The 19,645-nt window shown below is 41.2% G+C and overlaps 1 protein-coding gene across 9 annotated transcripts in view; it reads left to right on the top strand.

The window, feature by feature from the left end:
- The window catches only part of FAM13A (family with sequence similarity 13 member A), a 417,768-nt gene that overhangs the window by 363,105 nt on the left and 35,018 nt on the right, over positions 1 to 19,645 (top strand). For all 9 annotated transcript variants that reach the window (XM_032400810.1, XM_032400809.1, XM_032400806.1 and 6 more), the window contains 3 exons: positions 8,088 to 8,164; positions 8,559 to 8,601; positions 18,176 to 18,323. In XM_032400810.1, the coding sequence (XP_032256701.1) occupies positions 8,088 to 8,164; positions 8,559 to 8,601; positions 18,176 to 18,323 (268 nt within the window). The remainder of the gene's footprint in view (positions 1 to 8,087; positions 8,165 to 8,558; positions 8,602 to 18,175; positions 18,324 to 19,645) is intronic.

The following is a 19,645-nucleotide window of genomic DNA, read 5'->3' as shown; positions in this document are numbered from 1 at the left end:
GAACTCTCTCCCTCAGCCTCTGTGACACTGACCTCTCCATGCCCTCTCATCCCCAGTGACTTTCTTCCATGTCATCTCTTTCACTGGCTCATCTTCCACAAAACATACATGGATGGAGATGTTCCCCAGGTTTTGTCCCATTTCTCCTTTCCATTAGCACTTCACTTGAGAGCTTTTCCACTTGCATAGTGTCAGACATGACCGCTCTACAAATGACTTGCAAGTCAACATTTGATTGAAGCTCTCCCCAGTTCACCGTAGAAAGTCAATGTGTTGGGGGCGCCTGGGTGGCTCAGTTGGTGAAGCGTCTGACTCTTGGTTTCAGCTCAGGTTATGATCTCAGGGTTGTGAGATCGAGCCCTGTGTCAGACTCTGTGCTCAGTGGGGAGTCTGCTGGAGATTTCTCTCTCTCCCTCTCCCTCTGCCCCTCCCCCTCTCTAAAAGAAGGAAGGAAGGAAGGAAGGAAAAAAAGAAAAAGGAAGGAAGGAAGAAAGGAAGGAAGGAAGAAAGAAAGAAAGAAAATAAGTCAACGGGCTAAAACCGAACTCATTGTCCCTCTTTGATCTCTTTTTCACCAGGAGAGCCATCTGATCTCATCATACCATCATCTTCTCAGCCCTTTTCTAAGTCATTTCTTGGACTTGCCCCTAGTCCCTCCTCCAGCTTTTCAATCAGTTGTCAAATTTAGTTGACTCTGTTTTAAAAATGTTATGAAGGTTCCCCTTGTCCCTTTTTATTGCCATCACACCACTGAGGCCCTTGTTATAACTGCCCTGGAACATCAAAACAGCCACCCGACATGTCTGCACCCGCTCCCAGGCCCACACTGCCTTACCTCTGCAAAACAGTCCTCTGCCTAATGCAGCGATTTTCAGCCTTTGTTTTCAGTGCACTACGACTCAGCAAGAACTCCTGTCAAAAACTACCTGACAGTGACTCTCTGGGTAGTATCCATATAATGTAAAAAAGCCCAACATTGTGAGCCACTGATTTAAAATTATTCATTCTTTCAATTATACAGCTAACTATATGACAAGCACTCTTTTAGGAACCAACGGCACAATCGTTATCAAAATGGACACATTGTCAGCCATCATGAAGTTTACATTCTTTATAGGATCAAATAAGAAACAAGAAAATAAATAGATGGTGACACATGCTGTGGAGAGAAATGAAGCGGGCAGAAAAGAGAGGAAGTGGTGGGAGGTGTAGGATTGATGTTGTACAGAGGGTACTGGGGTTAGGCCTCACTGAGAAGATTTGTGCAGGGACCTGAAAGAGGTGAAGGAGTGAGCCATCAGGAACTTTGGGGAGAAGCTATCTAGGGAGAGGGGGCAGCAGGCTTAGCCTGCTGAGGATAAGCCAGAGGCTGCTGTGATTGGAGCAGAGTGGAGGATGATTTTAAGAGATGAGGTCAGAGATGTAGCAAGGGTACTGATCACTTAAGCTTTTGTAGCCATTTTTAGGTCTTTGGGATTTACCTTGAGTGAGATGAGGAGGCATTAGAGGATCAAAGAGAAGAAAATCATTTTCTGGTGTACCTTTTGAAAGAATCACTCTAGCAACTATGTTAAGAATAGCCAGGAGGATGGGGGAGAATAGCCCAGAGGTGGTAAGGGATGAACAAACACTAAAGCAAAATAATTGACATAATCAAATCAAGAGATGATATCAATTTAGGCCAGGATGATAGCTGTGAAGGTGGTAAAGTCAGACTATGGATGTATTTTAAGGTAAAAACAAGAGGATTTTCTAATAGATTGGATGTGGGTGTGAAGAAAGAGGGGGGATGCAGGATGACTCCGAGACGTTTGAAATAGCTAACTGGAAGGATGGAGAAAACTACTGGAGGGGCAGATTCGGGGAGGGGCGGGAATCAAAGTTTCATTTGGATATGTTGAGCTTAAGATGTTTATTAGTAAAGAACCAAGTAGGCAGTTAGATACATGAATCTGGAGTTCAGGGGAGAGATGGAATAAGTTTGGAAGTCTTTGGCACCAGTTGGCACTTAAAGCCTTGGGCTGGTCTGAGCTATGACAGCATTTTGGGACATACCAACATTTAGTGGGTAGGCAGATGAGAAGGTATAAGCAAAAAAGATTAAGAAGGAGCAACTAGCAATTTTCAGTGCAAACATGCGGGCAAGAGCCTTATTAGATGTCAGTTAAGAGCAAATCAGAAGACAGAAATCGGAATAGTGAATGAATAGTAATTTCACATGTATATAGCTCACCCACATCTACCTTGATGGTAGATTTGGGTGGAAGAGAGAGGAAAACATCTAGTTAGATGGGTTCAAGAAAGAATTGGGGGAAATGAATTAGGTACTGCAGGTATGGTAAGTCTTTGAAGAGGTTTGGCTCTTTAGGGGGTGAAGAAAAATGAAGCAGCAGCTGGAGATAATGTAAGATCAAGAGAGGGGTTTTAAGACAGTGACATGGGGGTGCCTGGGTGGCTCAGTGGTTAAGCATCTGCCTTTGACTCAGGTCATGATCTCAGGCTCCTGGGTTCGAGCCCCATGTCAGGCTCCCCGCTCAGCGAGGAGTCTGCTTCTCCCTCTCCCTCTGCCCCCACCCCACATTCGTGCTCTCTCTCTCTCAAATAAATAAATAAAATCTTTAAAAAAAAAAAAAAACACAGTGATATGGCAGAGTATTTGTGTAAGATAAACCAAAAGAGGGAGGGAATGACGTGCAAGAGAAGGGGATCCATTGCAGGATCAATGTTCTTGAGTAATTGATAAGGGATGGAGCCTAGAGGAGGGGTGGAGGGGTTTGATTGTAACTTACTTTGATCTAAAGACTGTTTCATCAGAAACTTGAACGGTTTGCCCCACTACCTCCTTCACATTACACCAAAGGTCTGTCCCTATGTTCTAACCACAACCTACCCTTCATCTAAGAAAAATAAATACTCTTCTTTTTTTTTTTTAAGATTTTATTTATTTATTTGAGAGAGAGAGAGAGAGAAACAGCATGAGAAGGGAGAGGGTCAGAGGGAGAAGCAGGCTCCCCACTGAGCCGGGAGCCTGATGCAGGACTCGATCCCTGGACTCCGGGATCATGACCTGAGCCGAAGGCAGTTGCTTAACCAACTGAGCCACCCAGGCACCCAAATACTCTTCTAACTTTTTAAGCTCACCACATTTATACACACATCTAGAATTTCTTTCCTTTGCATACTATTGAATAAGGAAAGAATGTGCTGACCACTTTGAATTTTATGTTTTGCCAATTAACGTTTAGCAATTATCATTCAGAAAGAACCTATCTTAGAAATAAAGATAATATTAACAGTGTAGCAAACTCCAGTTGGAGGAGTAACCAAAATACAGAAGTCATGACAAGGACCAGTGTCTGTCTGGTTCACCTCTCACCTTTGTACCCCAATGCCCAGCAGAGTTCAGCACTCATCAAAAAAATGTGTTGAAAAAAAGTGCATGAATGGTTGCCATATTTTTTAGGGTAACTTGCGTAACAAGAAGACCCAAAACACAATGTCTTGAACACAGTAAATGTTCCTTCTCCCGTAACAACCTAAAAAAAAGTTGAGGGCCAGGGAGAAGAGTAGAGGACTTGCTCTGTGCAGTTTTTCAGGAACCCAGGCCAAGTTCCTCTCTGTCATCTTCAAGTAGCTTCGAGTGAACTATGGTGGTTTTCATCTCCTTTCCAGCTCACAGAAGGAGAGCATGAGCATTGAGGAATGTACCTGCTGGGGTAGTTTATTGGCCAGGCCTAGAACCCACACACATTGTATCGCGCATCCTGTTGGAGAGGAGTCGGTCACATGGCCATATTTCATTGCCGGAGAGACTGGGGAATGCGTTGTTGCTGGGCATGTGGCTACATCATTTCTGGAAGGAAGGTAGAGTGGATTTGGGTGGATAGTTAGCAAGTTCTATCAGCATCCTCGTATCCTAACAATAGTTCTTCTTAAATATGGATTAAGTTATACAGTTGCTTTAAGCAATAAAACATAAAATGTACTAAAGGGTACAAAAAGAAACTCAGATGCACATTAAACCTTTGTTGATGAGAATATATCAAATATTTTCCTTCTCTTAGAGCCTAAGTTTAGAATAATGAACCTGTTTTGACTCCCAGTGTTCTCTGCAGCCTTCAGATTGAGCTATTTGTATATGGAGGGAAAGCATTTTTTTTTCAGTGTCCTCTATACAGGCCTTGTCAGCATTTTACAGCTTTAGAAGACAAATTTGTTTTTGCTCCAAGTGTTTTCAAGGGCTTCAGTGGTCAAACAGGTTTTGAGCCCAGCTTTCAATGCCACAACAGACAGGGGGCCAAGGGGAAGAATTGAAAATAAATCCCACAGTCTAAAGCAAAGTTTTTCAAGGATTTTGCTCTTTTTAGATTTGAGGTTATTTTTATAATTGAGGAGGGTGGTTCTTTTTTTTTTTTTTTTTTTTTTTAAAGATTTTATTTATTTATTTGACAGAGAGAGAGACAGCGAGAGAGGGAACACAAACAGGGGGAGTGGGAGAGGGAGAAGCAGGCTTCCCGCGGAGCAGGGAGCCCGATGCGGGGCTCGATCCCAGGACCCTGAGATCATGACCTGAGCCGAAGGCAGTCGCTTAACCAACTGAGCCACCCAGGCGCCCCGAGGAGGGTGGTTCTTAAAATTCAGTTCCTTCTGACATCCAAAAACTGTCCAATTAAATTCTATCATAGCACATCTGTGTGTTTTGAAAGTCACTGGTAAGACTTAACTTAAGCAGAATTTTATGGATTATAAACTAAGCTTTATGTTTTTTTTTTCATGCAATTCAAGAAGCAGTTTCATTAAATTATTCTTAAAGTCATAATCTGTTCTTTGCTCTTTCTTAAAATTACCCATTTAAAAGATCCTGAGTTTAGAAGACCAATTAAAGTAAAAATTAATGCAGTAACACATTTTTATAAGAGTTTTATTACTTTAACCTTTCGTAAGTGCAAACATTAATAAACTCCTCTTTCACCACACCTAGAGAAGTGTTTGGGACATAAAACAGTTCAAAACCTTCAGAAGGCATCGAATCCGTATTTTCTCCTAAGGCAAGTACTATTATAGCTGCAGAACATTTGGAAATCCAGTAACATTCTTCCCATACAGTGGAAGCCTTCTGCATTTCAGCTGTTCTTTTGGCCTGTACATCCCATTTTCCCCTTCTCCCCTCTCACTGAAGTGAGGGGAATTCCTGATCTCTTTCTTTATCTTAACCTTAGGCGAAGAATGGAAGTCAGAATTTATTGTATGTTTTGCATCCATGGAAATAGGTACTTCTGCTACTGTGTTCAGAGACCTTTACTACCCTTGTTTGTTTCATTCTGAAGAAAGCTGAGATAGGTTGCCAGTTGTAACACATTCTTCACATGTTCCTGTGTCCAAAAGGTATAGGGGCAACAGCCTTAGCGAAGGAAGGAACGCGGTGTGCTTGCCTGCTGCGTTAGTGAAAGCAGCTCATGAATATTCAACAGTCTCCAATGTGTGGACAACATGAAAGTTGGAATTATTATAAAGCCTTAAAGAGGAATATGGAACAAGAATGAAAGTCACCCTTTGTCGATTACATCCATAAAAAAACAGATTCTTGGGGAGTTCTTAAACATAGGGATCAAACATTTTTTAAAAAGCGAGTGGGGGAGGGAGTCCAAGTTACTCCTTACTAGTTTTAACCCTGGAGATCAGCCAGACTTTCTCACATTTTACAACTGCTTTTTGCAAAGCTTTCCATTGTATAACATAACTTTTTTCTGTAATTCTCAAAACCTATAAGCAATTATATCTTGGTTCTTTTTGTATAGGGAAAAAAAATCTTCTTACTGAAATATCTAAATTTATATAATACTACTACGGTTTACTTTCTCTTCCCTCTTTCTGAATATTTCCTACTCTTAATGTGAAGATTTTTTTTTTATTCTGAAATAGTCATTTGCATATAATTAAAAATGTATTTCATTGACACTGTTTTAAAATGATCTGAGGGTAGAGGGTTGTGCTTTCCCTAGGAATTCAGGTTTCAGAGCTTTAGAAAAACCTAATGCTATTGCACTAGATCTTACACTAAAGATTTTGATAATCTATTGAAGATCACCAGTGAGAACAAACACAGATTCTTTGTCATAGATATAACCCCCTTTATCAGGAAGATCACATTCAGGTAATAGCAATTATAAGAGGCCATTTTAGAGAGGCCTCTTCTAACTCAAACTTTAGAGTTATAAAAATGTAAATATAATTGAATGTTGTCATAATTTTTATTTCTCAGATCCATTCTAAAATGAACTGTGTAAATCATCTAAGCATGTAAATTGGTGTTTAGTAATGGCAGACACAGACACTCTTTCCAGTGTCTAGAGCATTACCTTAACTGGAGAAATAGTAGTGAAATATTTGGGGGGAGGTGGATTTCATAGTTTTAGAAATAATAATAGCATCAACAACAATAACTAATATCCTTTAAATGTACCAGGTATTATTCATGTTCTTTACGTGCATTATTTCCTTTAATCTCCAAGGCCACCTATGTAATTCTGTTAATATTGCCATCTCCATTTTCCAGATGTGGACATTGAGGGTCAAGTAGGGTCAGACAGTTGGTAAATAATAGAGCTAGGATTCAAACCCAAACATTCCGGCTCCAGAGCCACCATTCTATTACGTTATGCTGTGTCTCCCTTTGTTTCTACTGTCTGATAGAGCCCAGGGTTTTAAACTTTCAGAATTCCAGATAAGTTGGCCAAACCAACATAAATGGAAAACAATTCACTCATCTACCAAGCCAAAGATTAGTTTTCTACTCTAATTATGTGTTTATTTTGTGAGGATTTTTATATATGTCAATTTCATGGGATTATTGAGAACCTTAATCAGATTTGCTTTGTAAAGGGTTTTTCACGATGGGAGGTTATAAATATGTAGATGAACACATGTTGCTTCAATATGTGTTATTCTGATGACCTAGAATAGGTGGATTGTGCTTATTAATGTCCTTTTAAAGCAGATATGAATCTTTGAGTTCAATGAAATTCAGGTTCAGATCTCTAAGGCAGCTCTTTTTTTTTTTTTTTTTTTTTTTTTTTTTTTTTTTAAAAAAGCTTTTTTTTTTTTTTTTTTTTTTTTTTTGGTTTACTGAATATAAATGAGCTCTTTTTGCTTTTTTGTAATCTTCCTTCATGGTGATGGCTTACTTATGATGTGCTCAGTCACCTGAATTGTATTCAGAAAGTATTGGCCATGTCACAAAAACCTTACAGGTATGCCTCCTGATAAGTATTAAGCCCTCTAGGTCAGCCTGAAATACATGCTATTCAAAGTAAGTTTCCTGTTTATATTTTTTCCATCTTAGCTATTATAAGGATTAATATTAAATATCACAGAAAGAAAGGTTCTTAAGTTAACACCATTTCTATTCATGGATAGTTTACAGTTTGGGTACAAGCTATATGTTATCCCACATTATATTGGCAATTTATCCTGAAAATATGTTAAATGAGCAATGAATGTTACATTGGTTTCTGATAAGATTCAAGGTCAGATTCCTCAGTCCTAGTTCTAATTCTACCCTAATGTTCTGACAGTCTGGGTTTTGTTATGTTTAACTGTAAGGTATGGCTGATATCTAAGAAGGACATTATAGGATACAATGATCATTTTGTGATGGTGTCCGATATCTTCATTAAAGGGATGGTAAAATTCAACATCCAATTTTATGCAAGCAGCATATACTAAACTTTTATAGTTTTACTAGTTTTAACAAAGATAGAAATATGAGGACTAGAATTCATTTATACCAGCATATTGTCTGATCTTTCTGTTTTAAATAAAGGAGGATCGGCTGTTGCATATTTCTTACCATTCCTACTGGGCAACCACAGTTTGTTTTGTTGTTGTTGTTGTTGTTGTTGTTTGTTTTTATTTTTTTAATTTTATTATGTTAGTCACCATACATTACATTTTTAGTTTTTGATGTAGTGTTCCATGATTCATTGTTTGCGTATAACACCCAGTGCTTCATTCAATACATGCCCTCCTTAATACCCATCACCGGGCTAACCCATCGCCCCACCCCCCTACAATTTGTTTTGTTACAGAATATGGAAAGCCTCAATTCCACACCATCTCATGAGAGGGCTGGACCTGACGATGTTGAACTGATGTCCGATGAAAGGTAATTTTAGCATTTGCTCCTCGCATTGCTTACTAAGAGCATGAATAGCTTGCTTTTTTTTTTTTTTTCACTTAATACAATGTGCATTACAAGAACTAGAAAGAATAGAATTAGAGGTCTGTATGTTTACCAGTAGTATTTTATAGCAAGGAAAATGCTTAGAATAGAAAATCTGCTGTGGTGCTATTAAAGACAAATAACCCCATTCGTGGTTGTGTTTCTAGTTTTGTTTTATTTTGATATTTTGTTTTGTCTTGTTTCTGAATTTTACAAGAATTTAATGTAGAGCCACTCAGCCTACTTTTAAAATAAATGAAATCATAATTTCACTGGATGAAAAGCATTGTTCTAAAACTGACATTTTATGATATTTTGTTGTTGCTGTTGTTTATAGCAAAGAAGATGAAAAAGGCAGCAGACATACCCAGCATTTTGAGGTGAGTAGCTAACAAAATTGTGATTGTAACTGGGCTGTCCATACGTTCCTGAGAGCACACGTGAAGCACTATTAGCCTGTCAATAAGGGATAATGAGATTGACAGGACTGGGTTTGATCAGAAAGGCAAATACTGAAACATAAAGATTCCTTGAGAAATCATATTCTTTTTGCTTTTAAATGCTTTTATTTTGCTTGCAAAGAGAAACTTCAGCAACATGGAGAGTTCCCTTTAGATTTTCCATAAAACAAAACAAAAAGCCAAAGCTACTGGTTTGATTTTCCATGTTTTTATGCATTTTTAAGTGATTGCAATAAATAGGCAATGCATTAAGTGGATCTGTCACCGAGATTTATCTCATTAATTTTCAAATTAAGATAAACTCAGTGTGAGTTATTAAACCCAGTTTGTTTTCTGAGTTTTGTCTCATTTTAAGTAAACCATGGAGAAAAAAGATCTACCTCCATTATGCTGTCTAGATCTTCAAGTTCCGGTTATTTCCCACCTTCCTCGTTCTCTGAGGGCATCGCCATGCTGACCCCACGTGATTTCCCTTGCTCCCAACTCTGGCCTCCATTCGGTGTGCTCAGCCCCATTTTTCATTCACGTATGTGTGTGTAATCTACATCCAAATGCCTCCAACTCCTCTTTCAGTATTTTTATCAGTTTTTCCCTTGGACAAGATTTAAAGCTTTTTTCAACCTGTTCTTGAATTCTGACCCTTGAAATATGAATTATATCTAGACCTCTCCCTCTAACCCAGTGATTCTTTATTGGACATTGTCCTAATTCACTGATGGAGTTAGGAGCATCTGTTGAGTCCTGCTGTGTATGTGTACTGGGCTAGGAGCTACAAGGCAGTGAACAGCTGCAGTCCCCTACCCGCCTTGGAATTCTACAATCTCGGAGGTTAAGACTTTAAAAGCTGTGGACCCCCTTCTTAGACAAACGCACCCTCGTGTACAATTTGGCATAAAATTGCTGGGAATGAATCGCCACCTCCCCGCCACTCCCCGCTGGTGCTGTGGACTCGTCCTTTTCCCTCTCTTCAGTTCTTGTCATGTCTACTTCATCAGCCTAGCCAGGTAATAGGAGGGGAATGCTTCCTCTTTCTGACTTCACAGCTGCTGAGCCTCCTCTTTCATCTCTTATTTCCCACTCCTTTAAGCTTCCTTCCTTGGGACCCAGGCATCCAGCTGACATTTTTTTCCCTGACACCAGGTACCTTTTTTCAGAGCACAGTTTCCCCCATGATAGCGTTGCTTTGTTTTCCTTCTTGTTTCACCCTTTCTCTGCTCTTTTCCTCTGCTCACAGCAAGCACTTACTCATCACGCCATTGAACGTGACTTTAAAGAAGAATTGCTTTGCCCGCCTCCTAGAGAGGTCTTCTCAGTTCCTCCCTTTTATGCCTGTTCTCCTTTATGAGATAAAAGGGTATAGAGCAGCCTTTGTGGATGGACTTCATAACATTAACTCATAAATCCAAGCGGCACCCAAACTAAATCTGTGCTGAACTCAGTTTGCCTTGGTATGTTTGTGGACAGCTCCCATGGCGGTGGATGAATCATGGGGAAAGAATCTCAAATCCTGCTTCCATGTGCCAGGTCCTATTCTTACATGTGTCAGCCATGTGCAGTTGCCAATCAGCACCCAGCCCACTGCTGGCACTCCTTAAGCATTCACTATTAATAATCATGGTCGTCATCATACGTTCAGCTAGGAGATAAAATTAAGCAGTGAGTTAAAATCCAGCCTAAGCTCTCCGTGTCAGGTTTCTTTTACAACTGCCCCAAAGGAGAAAAACAAGACATCACTCCACAAGATTGGGATGATGCTTCTACTCGGGAAGGCATGTGCTTTTTTCACTAAAGGATATATATATTTAATTATTAGGGACAGACCGTGAAAAGATGTTTTCCATTTTTAAAGCCCTTTCCCTTGTTTACAGTGCAATGTCATTGTTTACTACTTAATATGTGTAGCACTTTCTAGAACTTATTAAACAACCTAAATAGTTAATCTGGTGTTCTGGTACTATCACAACAATTCCTAAATTTCAGAGATGAAAAATAAGTCTAGACTTTGGTTACCCCTCCTAGAATTCTGCCTAAGCGGTGTTTTATTTCACGTCTCCTGTAGCCTGAGATTAAGAAGCCAGTGTTTACATCCTCACCGTGGATGGCTCTTTCCAGTTTCATTTTCCATGAAGACAATTGGTCGTCATTAATACCATCCTTTAAAATTTTCCTTGTAAGTTCTTAGATTCATGTAAGATTAAGGCCACAAATGCCAGCTATTGAGGAAAGGTGGTCGGTCTTTCTTGTTTTGACTAGCATCTCCGTTAGAATGTGGAACATTAAACCCAGTCTCAGAGATGCTCCTCAGAGGGACACAGAGGCAGAGAGAAGCTGGTCTTAGAATCTGCAGTTCAAACGCAAATGCAGGCACAACTGTGACTTTATTTTTGAAATAAGCATTTTGCAGCCCTAGATGTGTTTTTGTTTGAATGCATGTGTTGAAAAGTGAGCATGGATATATCCCTTCGTTGCACATCTTTTTAGTTTTTTTAATCAACTAATCTTACCCAAAAAGAGAATCTGCTCAAGATCTCAGATGGCCAGTGAAATTAAAGTATGATTTTTATGGGTAGGTTTTCGAAAGGTGGGCATTTTATTAAAATATACCTTTTGGGATGTATGAAATGAACTAATGTAAGGAAGAGCCTAGCGTCCTATTCCCTGAATATGTTGGAGTCCAGAGCCTTTGTTCTTTTGTTTCTTTTTAAGCTCAGTGAACATCTGGAAGTACCCAGGAGAAAGGTCGTCCTTAAAACTAGCAATTTCTAGATTCCAAAAGATATCACTGAAAATACAGATTTTCAAAGTTCTGTTTACAATTGAGCTTAAATCTTATGCTTCAATTTGATTCCTTCTGATGAGTTATTTTCTGATTGGAAATATTTCATGCTTCTGTATGAAGTCCAGAATATTAAAACTGTAACCTTATATTTAATCTCTTTATCAAGAAAGCAAAACCTGTAAGAATTATTGAGTGCTTAGAAGGGTATTACCTTATTTGGGCGAGGTCATTTTATGTCAGAAGTATAAGGTTAATGAAGTGTTAAATTCTTTTGCAATATTTTTACATTATGCTTTCTAAGCCTACTACTTAGAAGAGCTTAAAAAAAAAAGAAGAGCTTAGAAGCATACCTTTGATAACAAGTAAGACATTCATAATAAACAAAAGACCATTTCCCTTTTTTATCCTCCTTCAAAACAAAAGTAAAAGAAGGGAGAAAGAGAAAGAGAGAAGACAAGGCTTTCCAATCAAGACTGAGCATTAATATTAATTATCAAACATCTTAAGTGTAGGCTTTTATGTGCCCTGAGCAGGTTTGAGATAAATTCTGAAATATCCTGTCAACAAGTACTTATGAAATGAATCACTGTGTTATTTCAACTTCACTGTATTCCATGGAAGCATTAGGATTTTGTTACTGGTTTTAATGTTAGAACCAGAATAATTTAAAAGCTCTATTTGTTTAGATTCACTTCCCATTTCATCCAGTCTCTAAAGGCTACGGAAGCTTTGCAATTCACATGAATTTTGGAACTCTGTTATGTCCACTTTCCTTTATTGTCAGGCCAAACAGTAAATGTTTATGGTTCCATGTGGTTCTTGTATTAACGCTGCGTGGTTCCTTCCTGTGCAAACTGCATTACACAGTACACTCTCTGATCTCATCGCTCCTGGCTCTGGTAAGCTCTTAGGCTACTCATTTATATCCTGTGCAGGGAGGGAGAAGGGACGGAACAAAAATTCACCACCTATTTGAAGTCAGGGGAGGAGCAAGATCAGTGAAGTCTGAGGATTGGAAAAGCCAGGTCCAGTTAGACAGGGGCAAGTCTTGACAAAGATCAGGTGAGTAGACTAATAGTTAGCGGTTCCTTTTTTCTTTTTTTTTTTTAAGATTTTTATTTATTTGACAGAGACAGCGAGAGATGGAACACAGGCAGGGGGAGTGGGAGAGGGAGAAACAGGCTTCCCGCCGAGCAGGGAGCCCGATGCGGGGCTCGATCCCAGGACCCTAGGATCACGACCCGAGCCGAAGGCAGATGCTTAACGACTGAGCCACCCAGGCGCCCCTAGTTAGCGGTTCCTTGACCTGAACATGGGCTATCACCTGAAGCCCCAGGCAAGGTGAGCTCTCTGAGTACTGGCTCCCTAGCGGCCTGTTTTTTTCTGTTATAACATGTGTGACGTGGGCACTTATACGTTCAGTGTCTTCCTTCCACACTAAATTCCATACCTCGTTAATTCCTGTAATCCCACTGCCTAGGACATAGTATGTGTTCAGTAAATACTTGCAGATGAATGAATGTGAAAGGGAGGTAGTAAATAATTGGAAATAGCGTTTTTTTCTCAGTTACTATGGGCTAGCCATTTTTATACATGTTTTTCATTTAATCTTCATAACAACTCTATGAAGTCTTACACTTGTGTGACAGAAAAAACAAAGCTTTAAAAAAAGGAAGCCAAAGTACAGAGAGGTTTTCATTCAAGATCTTGCATCCGGTCAGCTGGTACTGAAACTCAGATCTCTGCCCATCCCCTATCTGCCATACCATATTTGTCTCTCCTAAGAGCCATGAAGATGTAGTGTGTTTTTGTATGGTACATCATTTTTGACAGGGGTTTGGTGTGTGACCTTGCAGCACAAGGATCCCTGAATTGAAAATTGTGAAATTGCAGTAGTCCTCCATTATCTGTGGTTTCACTTTCTGTGGTCTCAGTTACCCCTGGTCAGCCATGGTCCAGAAGCAGATGATTGTCCTTCTGACATACCATCTGAAGGTCACTAGTAGCCCAACGCTGCATCACAGCGCCTACGTCATTCTCCTCCCTTCATCTCATCACGTAGGTGTTTTACCATCTCACACCATCACAAGAAGAAAGGCGAGCAGAGTAAAGATGTTTTGAGAGAGAGACCACATTCACATAACTTCTATTACAGTATATTATAATTGTTCTATTTATTAGTAGTTATTGTTCATCTTACTGTGCCTAATGTATCAATTAAACTTTATCACAGGTGTGTATATATAGGAAAAAGCAGAGTGTCTGTAGGGTTCAGCACTATCCTCAGTTTTAGGCATCTCCTGGGTGTCTTGGAATGTATCCCCCCAGATAAGGGGGACCGCTGTAATTCATTTACTCTGTGATTTAACTGAAGACATAAGATGTGTAAACAACAAAAGTTGAAACCGGAAATATTTTGGTATTTGAGAATGTTCTTCACATTTGAACATGAACGACCTAAGAGAAGCAGCGGACAAGCAAGTAGACCAGGGCAGTGCTATAGGACAAGCATGAGGAGAGAGTGGGGAACAGTCTGGAGAGGGACCCCGCCCCAGTCTAGGCTGATGAGTCCTTGAGGGAAGAGTAGATTTCATGCTGGGGTACTGCTGCAGAGCCTGAACAGCTTCAGCGTGGGTGGCCACGGAGCAGCAGCCCTAGCGCCCATATGCACATAAGCCCCGGGCCCACACCAGCAGCCCACGCTGCATCCCCCAGCGCGGCAACCGCGGCAGGTTCTGGTGAGACCCGTGAGGCCGGAAATTGGGAACCAGGCCTCCAGGAGCAGCAGGCAGGTAAAAGAGCAGTAACCACAGGGACTGATCACGGCACAGCAGGACAGAGCCGAGCGTGTGGATGCGCTGGCGAGTGCTGGGCCAACGTGTCCGTGCTATGCAAGCTGGTGTGGTTGATGCAGCAGAGACCCTTCCCCTGCTGTGTAGGAAATCAGCCAGAAAGTCCAGAAGCTTATGCGGGTGAACATAGGTCTATAGTGTGAGTGATACCCTGTTATATGTGGCACATCCTAAACACCCTTACATGGTGACTGCACATACAGTGATCTCTACACAGTGACCATGCCTCAGGGCCTTTGCATTTGCTTTCCTTCTTCCTGGAATGCTCTTCCCATTGATGGCTCACTCCCACATTTCCTTCATATCTCTGCTTATATGTCACCTCATAAGAAAGGCCTTTCCTGACCACCAGATAGAAAATAGCAGACCATGGCCCCCACCTCCATCATCTCTCTTACTCTGCTTTATTTTTCTCCATAGTTCATGTCACTATCTGACATTTTTTCTTTGTTTACTGTCACTTCCTATAAGATTCATTAGGACAGACTTTATTTTGTCCTCTGAAGTATCTCCAGTGTTAGAAAACTGTCTAGCATGTAGTAGGTATGCAAAAATTATTAGTTGAATAAATGAGTAAATATTATCTTCGTGTCTCTAGCACACAGTGGCCCTGTTATATCATGTGATATATATATATATATATATACACACCATGTGATATATATATATATACACATATGAATAAACTAATAAACTTTTGACCTGATTCTCTTCGTTAGAATAATAGAATCTTAGGGGTTGTCTATTCCAGCCTCCTACCCAGGGCGGTAATCTCTCCCTCTCCCACATGCCCGACTCCCAGACTTCATCTGAACACTGTGAAGGGCAGCTGACTAATCCACAAGATGGTCTGTTGTTGTACTGCGCCCAAGTCAACTGCCCTCAGAACCCCACTGAGCATTCCTGAACCTCTTCCACAAAATACCAGCTCTCTCAGTGTAGGGAGCTTGCATGGCTCACAATGCCCAGCACAGAGGGGGTGCACCAAACCATGTCATAGAAGGAATGAAGAAATCTGTGTATTTTGGAGGGGAAAAATTAATTTTCTAATTTTAGTTTTCTTTAAAATGGATACTAATTCAGATGCAGAAAAAAAATTATAATCTCAATTTCCTTTGAAATGGGTGCTAATACAGATGGAGCAATCATAAAAAGTACACATTTTTACATTAGTGTGTATGTGTTTCAGCTTTTCACATGTGTCGTGTCAAGCACCACAGGACTCCAAGTGCCCTGAGGGAACACAGGCGTGGCAGGAAGCAAAGCCAGTGTCTGGCGTTGGGAAGGGACACAGGCTGCCTGCAGAACCCAGTGCTTAGGCCTGTAGGTCTTCCCACCAGCATTCACTCCCATCTGCAAGGCCTCAGCCTGGAAAACACATTTCACCATTGTTACTCTGTTTCTAAAATCCTTCCGTGGCTTTCCTTTATCAACTACAGGCTAAAATCCAAACTTAGCCGAGCATACAAGGCCTTTCTCAGTCCAGCGTCCGCTCATCCGATGCCCTTATCACCTGCCATCCCTCCATCCTGTCCTCCCCTGCTATGACCAGCAAACCCCAGGGTGCCTGCCTCTGCATCTGCTCCTCCTCCTAACCCCTCTCACCCACACTGTCCCCAAAACAAAATCGCTGTTGCTGACTCATGGTGGGACCCTGAGTGGCTCTTTTCTCTGTTTGTTCATCATGCATCTGGAACTCCCCTCTTCGAGGTAGCACGGTTCCCCTTGAGTTGCTGTTGAACATGGTTCGTCTCCAACACCTCTCCCTGGTACTTTGAGATGTGGCAGTGTTTTCCTCATCTTCTTATGGTGCCTAGATGATGAAAAGACTGAGGGCCTCACCTGTGTGTATCTTATGCTCCAGGCACTGTGCTAGTGGCCTTGCATACCTTTTCCCAGATCTTCAAAGGAACCTTGCTAGATTGGAATTGTTCATGCCATTTCACAGATTAAGAAATGGAGGCTCAAAGAAGTGAAGCAGCTCAGCCCGAGCACCAAGCGCAGTGAATATCAGCCACGCAGGTCTGCTTGTTAGAAAGATCCCTGTCCGTCCCACTGTAGTGCAGTGTCAGGGGCCAAAAAACACTCCTCAGGGACAACATGCTGGGCTTACAGTATGGAATCATATTTCTTATAGCCTTCCTTTTTGTATGTCTCTAAGTGGAACAAGTGTTAGAAATCTTTTTTGAGAAAATGTGTATTTGCGGTGTGCAGGTTCTAACACACAGATGCGTGCACGCACACACACATACACACACACACACGGTTGGTGACTGACCCTATAGCTCTTAATAAGCTGAGTGCCAGATTTGGTCATTCAGCCCTGGTCCACTTAAGATTCAGCTCAAGGAACAAATAACTTTTATGGCATAAATGCATACTCGATTTTTTCCCCCAACAGACAAGCAGCATTTTGAAAGTATCTTAAAGCCCCAGTTTTACCTGGCGTTTTCATCTGACTTTGGTAGCTCATCATGAACTGTATTCCCAATGTGGTGAAGAAAATACCAGTCCTTGCGCATCATTTTGTGGAAATACAATAGTAAAAGCCCCGTCTATTCCCTGGTGATATCAAAGTGGGTTGAATAGCTATTAAAAGTAGCTGAAGTCTTAATAGTGCTTATTTTAAGCAGAAGAGCATTTCATATGCATTAATGGAATCATTTATGACTTCCAGATGTTTGGGTTTTTTTCTTTTATTATATTTGCTAAAATAAATTTCCAGTTATTCTCCAAGAAAATCTTTTGTACAGATCTGTGCTACTTGAGAAGAATATTTGTGAGTAAACACTTGTGTTTATAATCTTAGGAGAGAAGGGAAAGTGACAGTGGTTGGGTTTACAAGATGCCAAAAGAGCAAGGAAAAAAAGAATGAATTTCAATGCAAATTTTGTTCACATAAAATCACTTAGTTAAAATAGCAGCCTTTGGGAGAGGGTTTTCCCATCCCCCAGATATCTCAGCCTGGGTGTAGGTGCCCCCAACGAGCAAAACCAAGTGTAGCTGAGTATTTAATATTCAGACTAGATGACTTGTAGGAAAACAAGTGACAGTTGGGACATTTGTAAGATATAAATTATGCATTGCTGACTTGCCAGTTCTTGGTTTTTTTACTTTAAAAAAAAAAAAAAAGTCCTGCTGCCTGTGTAATTTTGGCTCATTTCCAGAGTCCGTATTCCTTACTGCTAGCCCAGATGAGCCGCCAAACCCCTGTGCTGTTTGAATTTGCGCAACAATGCTTTAATGCCCAGCGCTCCTCCATAAATAGTCTGTCCTCCCCACACTTGGGGCGAAAACAACCACAGGAAATCTGGGACTGTGCAGCTAGCCCCGCTTAATTGATCTAAGCCTGCCGGGGCCAGCAGGAGAGCATTCGTGCACACAGCCTCTGTTCCCGGCCTTGCAGGACTGTTCCCCTAAGGGGCAAAGAAGTCTGCACGCAGGAGACACCGTGTTGCTTCCCCAGCCTTAGCAACAGCAGTAGCAGGATTTTTCTTGTTGTTTACGGTCTGCAGAGCCCTACTCCTTTAAGGAAACACAAACTCCTTCCCCTCCTTCCCGGCCCCAGTCAGTAACCATCAAGACTGTCAGCTACCTGCAGTTACCCAGAGCAGCAGCTCGTGGAAATCCTCTTGCCTTTCTCACAGAAGAAAAGTTAAAGGAGCACAGATGAACGGTTGCTTTTTGCATGCAAGTGGCCAGCTAGGATCCAGGGGGCATCAAGCTATGATTTTGATTTCTGGGCTGGGTGCATCCACCGCCACAGCTTGGGAGGTTTCATCCAGAAGGAGAGGAATTGCTACAGACGTTTGTGGGTTTTGGTGAGCAGCAGGTATTTGGAGACATTGTGCTGTTATTACAGAGCCCCACAATGAAGATTCAGGAGCATCCCAGCGTACCTGACACCAAACTGCAGAGGACTCAAGATGCCGATGACCAGCAGGAGAGCTTTGTCTCCGAAGTGCCTGAGCTCGACCTGACTGCATTGTGTGATGAGAAGAGCTGGGAAGGTAAGATCTTCTGCTATTTGGATGATTTAATATCAGAAAACCATATATAAAGTAGCCTAAATGAGAGGCGCGTCACCACATGGATGTATGAAAGCGATGGGTGTAGGAGTAACTGCATTTCTAAATGACTGCAAATCCTTTCCCTGGCATAGGAATGTGTCACATTAAATGTTGCCAGGAGTAATTGCAATCTAAGAAAGAAAATGTGCTTGCCCTCTCTCGTAGCGTCACCTTGCAGCCTTCTTTATTTCTTAAAATCACCAGGAGTGCTGATGCGAGTGTGTGTGTGTTTCCCCTCTAGTAGTACCGAGCGGAGTACTGAGCAAGCCGTACACGCTTAGGACCTCATCTGGGTGTAGCTGCTCTTCCCGCTGCGACATGCCAACCAGCTACCTCCTTCATGAAATCTCCTTCCCATTTTTTCAAGAAAGATGTTTCGGTTTGCTTTGCTTCTTTGTTTTTAATGGATAGAATTTTTTAAAAGCCAGGTTAGCCAGCGTAAGGGATTTGCTCCTCAGAGAGAACACTGAATAAAAAGTGCTTCCGAGGGAAAGGCTGCAATAATACAGTGTTTAAGGTTGGTTTTTCTAGAGATTTTTGGCAAAACATTAGACATGTACTTGTGAGGAAGAAGAGGGTGTCCTCATCTTGTCAAAACTGCATTTCAGGAAGATGCTTGCTACGGTGTCATCAGGCTGCTCTTCCTCCCTTATCCCTGTGTCTGCATCCAGACCAATCTCAGTGTGTATCCAAAATGCATGCCCAGCTGCCTCTGTGTGCTGGGTGTGTTTGGAGGCTACAAAGAGGGAGAAATCGTGTGCCTGGTTTCAGAACAACAGCACGACTTAACACAGTGACAGAGAGAATCACAGCTACAAGACATCAGTCCTTTTCCGAAGCACCTGGATTTCCTGGTCTTCTCCCCCACCCCTTTTTAAACCAAACAGTACTCGTTGTGATAATGAGTTTAGATGAAGGAGCAAAAGACCGTCTAAAGAGACCACAAGGTGAAAAATAGCAATCCCTTTATGCTCCTTGCGTCCAGGGCTTGGTGACGCGAAAACAAACTGTTTTTTTATTCCAATTCTCCCTCTTTGCAATCCAAGAAACATGTTCTAGCCCTTTCCCGTGTAATTAGGCAGTTGGGTCGGAGATTTCCTCAGACCTTCCCAGCTCATGATACGGTCACTAGAAAAAATTGCAGGGTGTTTTGCTTTGTTTTGTTTTTAATTTCAGTGATACATTCCTGGGTAGTGTTTTATTGTTCTTCTTTTGTTTTGTGGACTTTGGAATATTCAGGTGTGTTTTAAATTCACTGAAAA

Source organism: Phoca vitulina, unplaced genomic scaffold (genome assembly GCF_004348235.1).
Source record: "Phoca vitulina isolate PV1807 unplaced genomic scaffold, GSC_HSeal_1.0 scaffold3, whole genome shotgun sequence".
NCBI lineage: Eukaryota > Metazoa > Chordata > Mammalia > Carnivora > Phocidae > Phoca > Phoca vitulina.
Note: the sequence above shows the minus strand (reverse complement) of the source record. Positions and strands in the feature narration are given on the sequence as shown.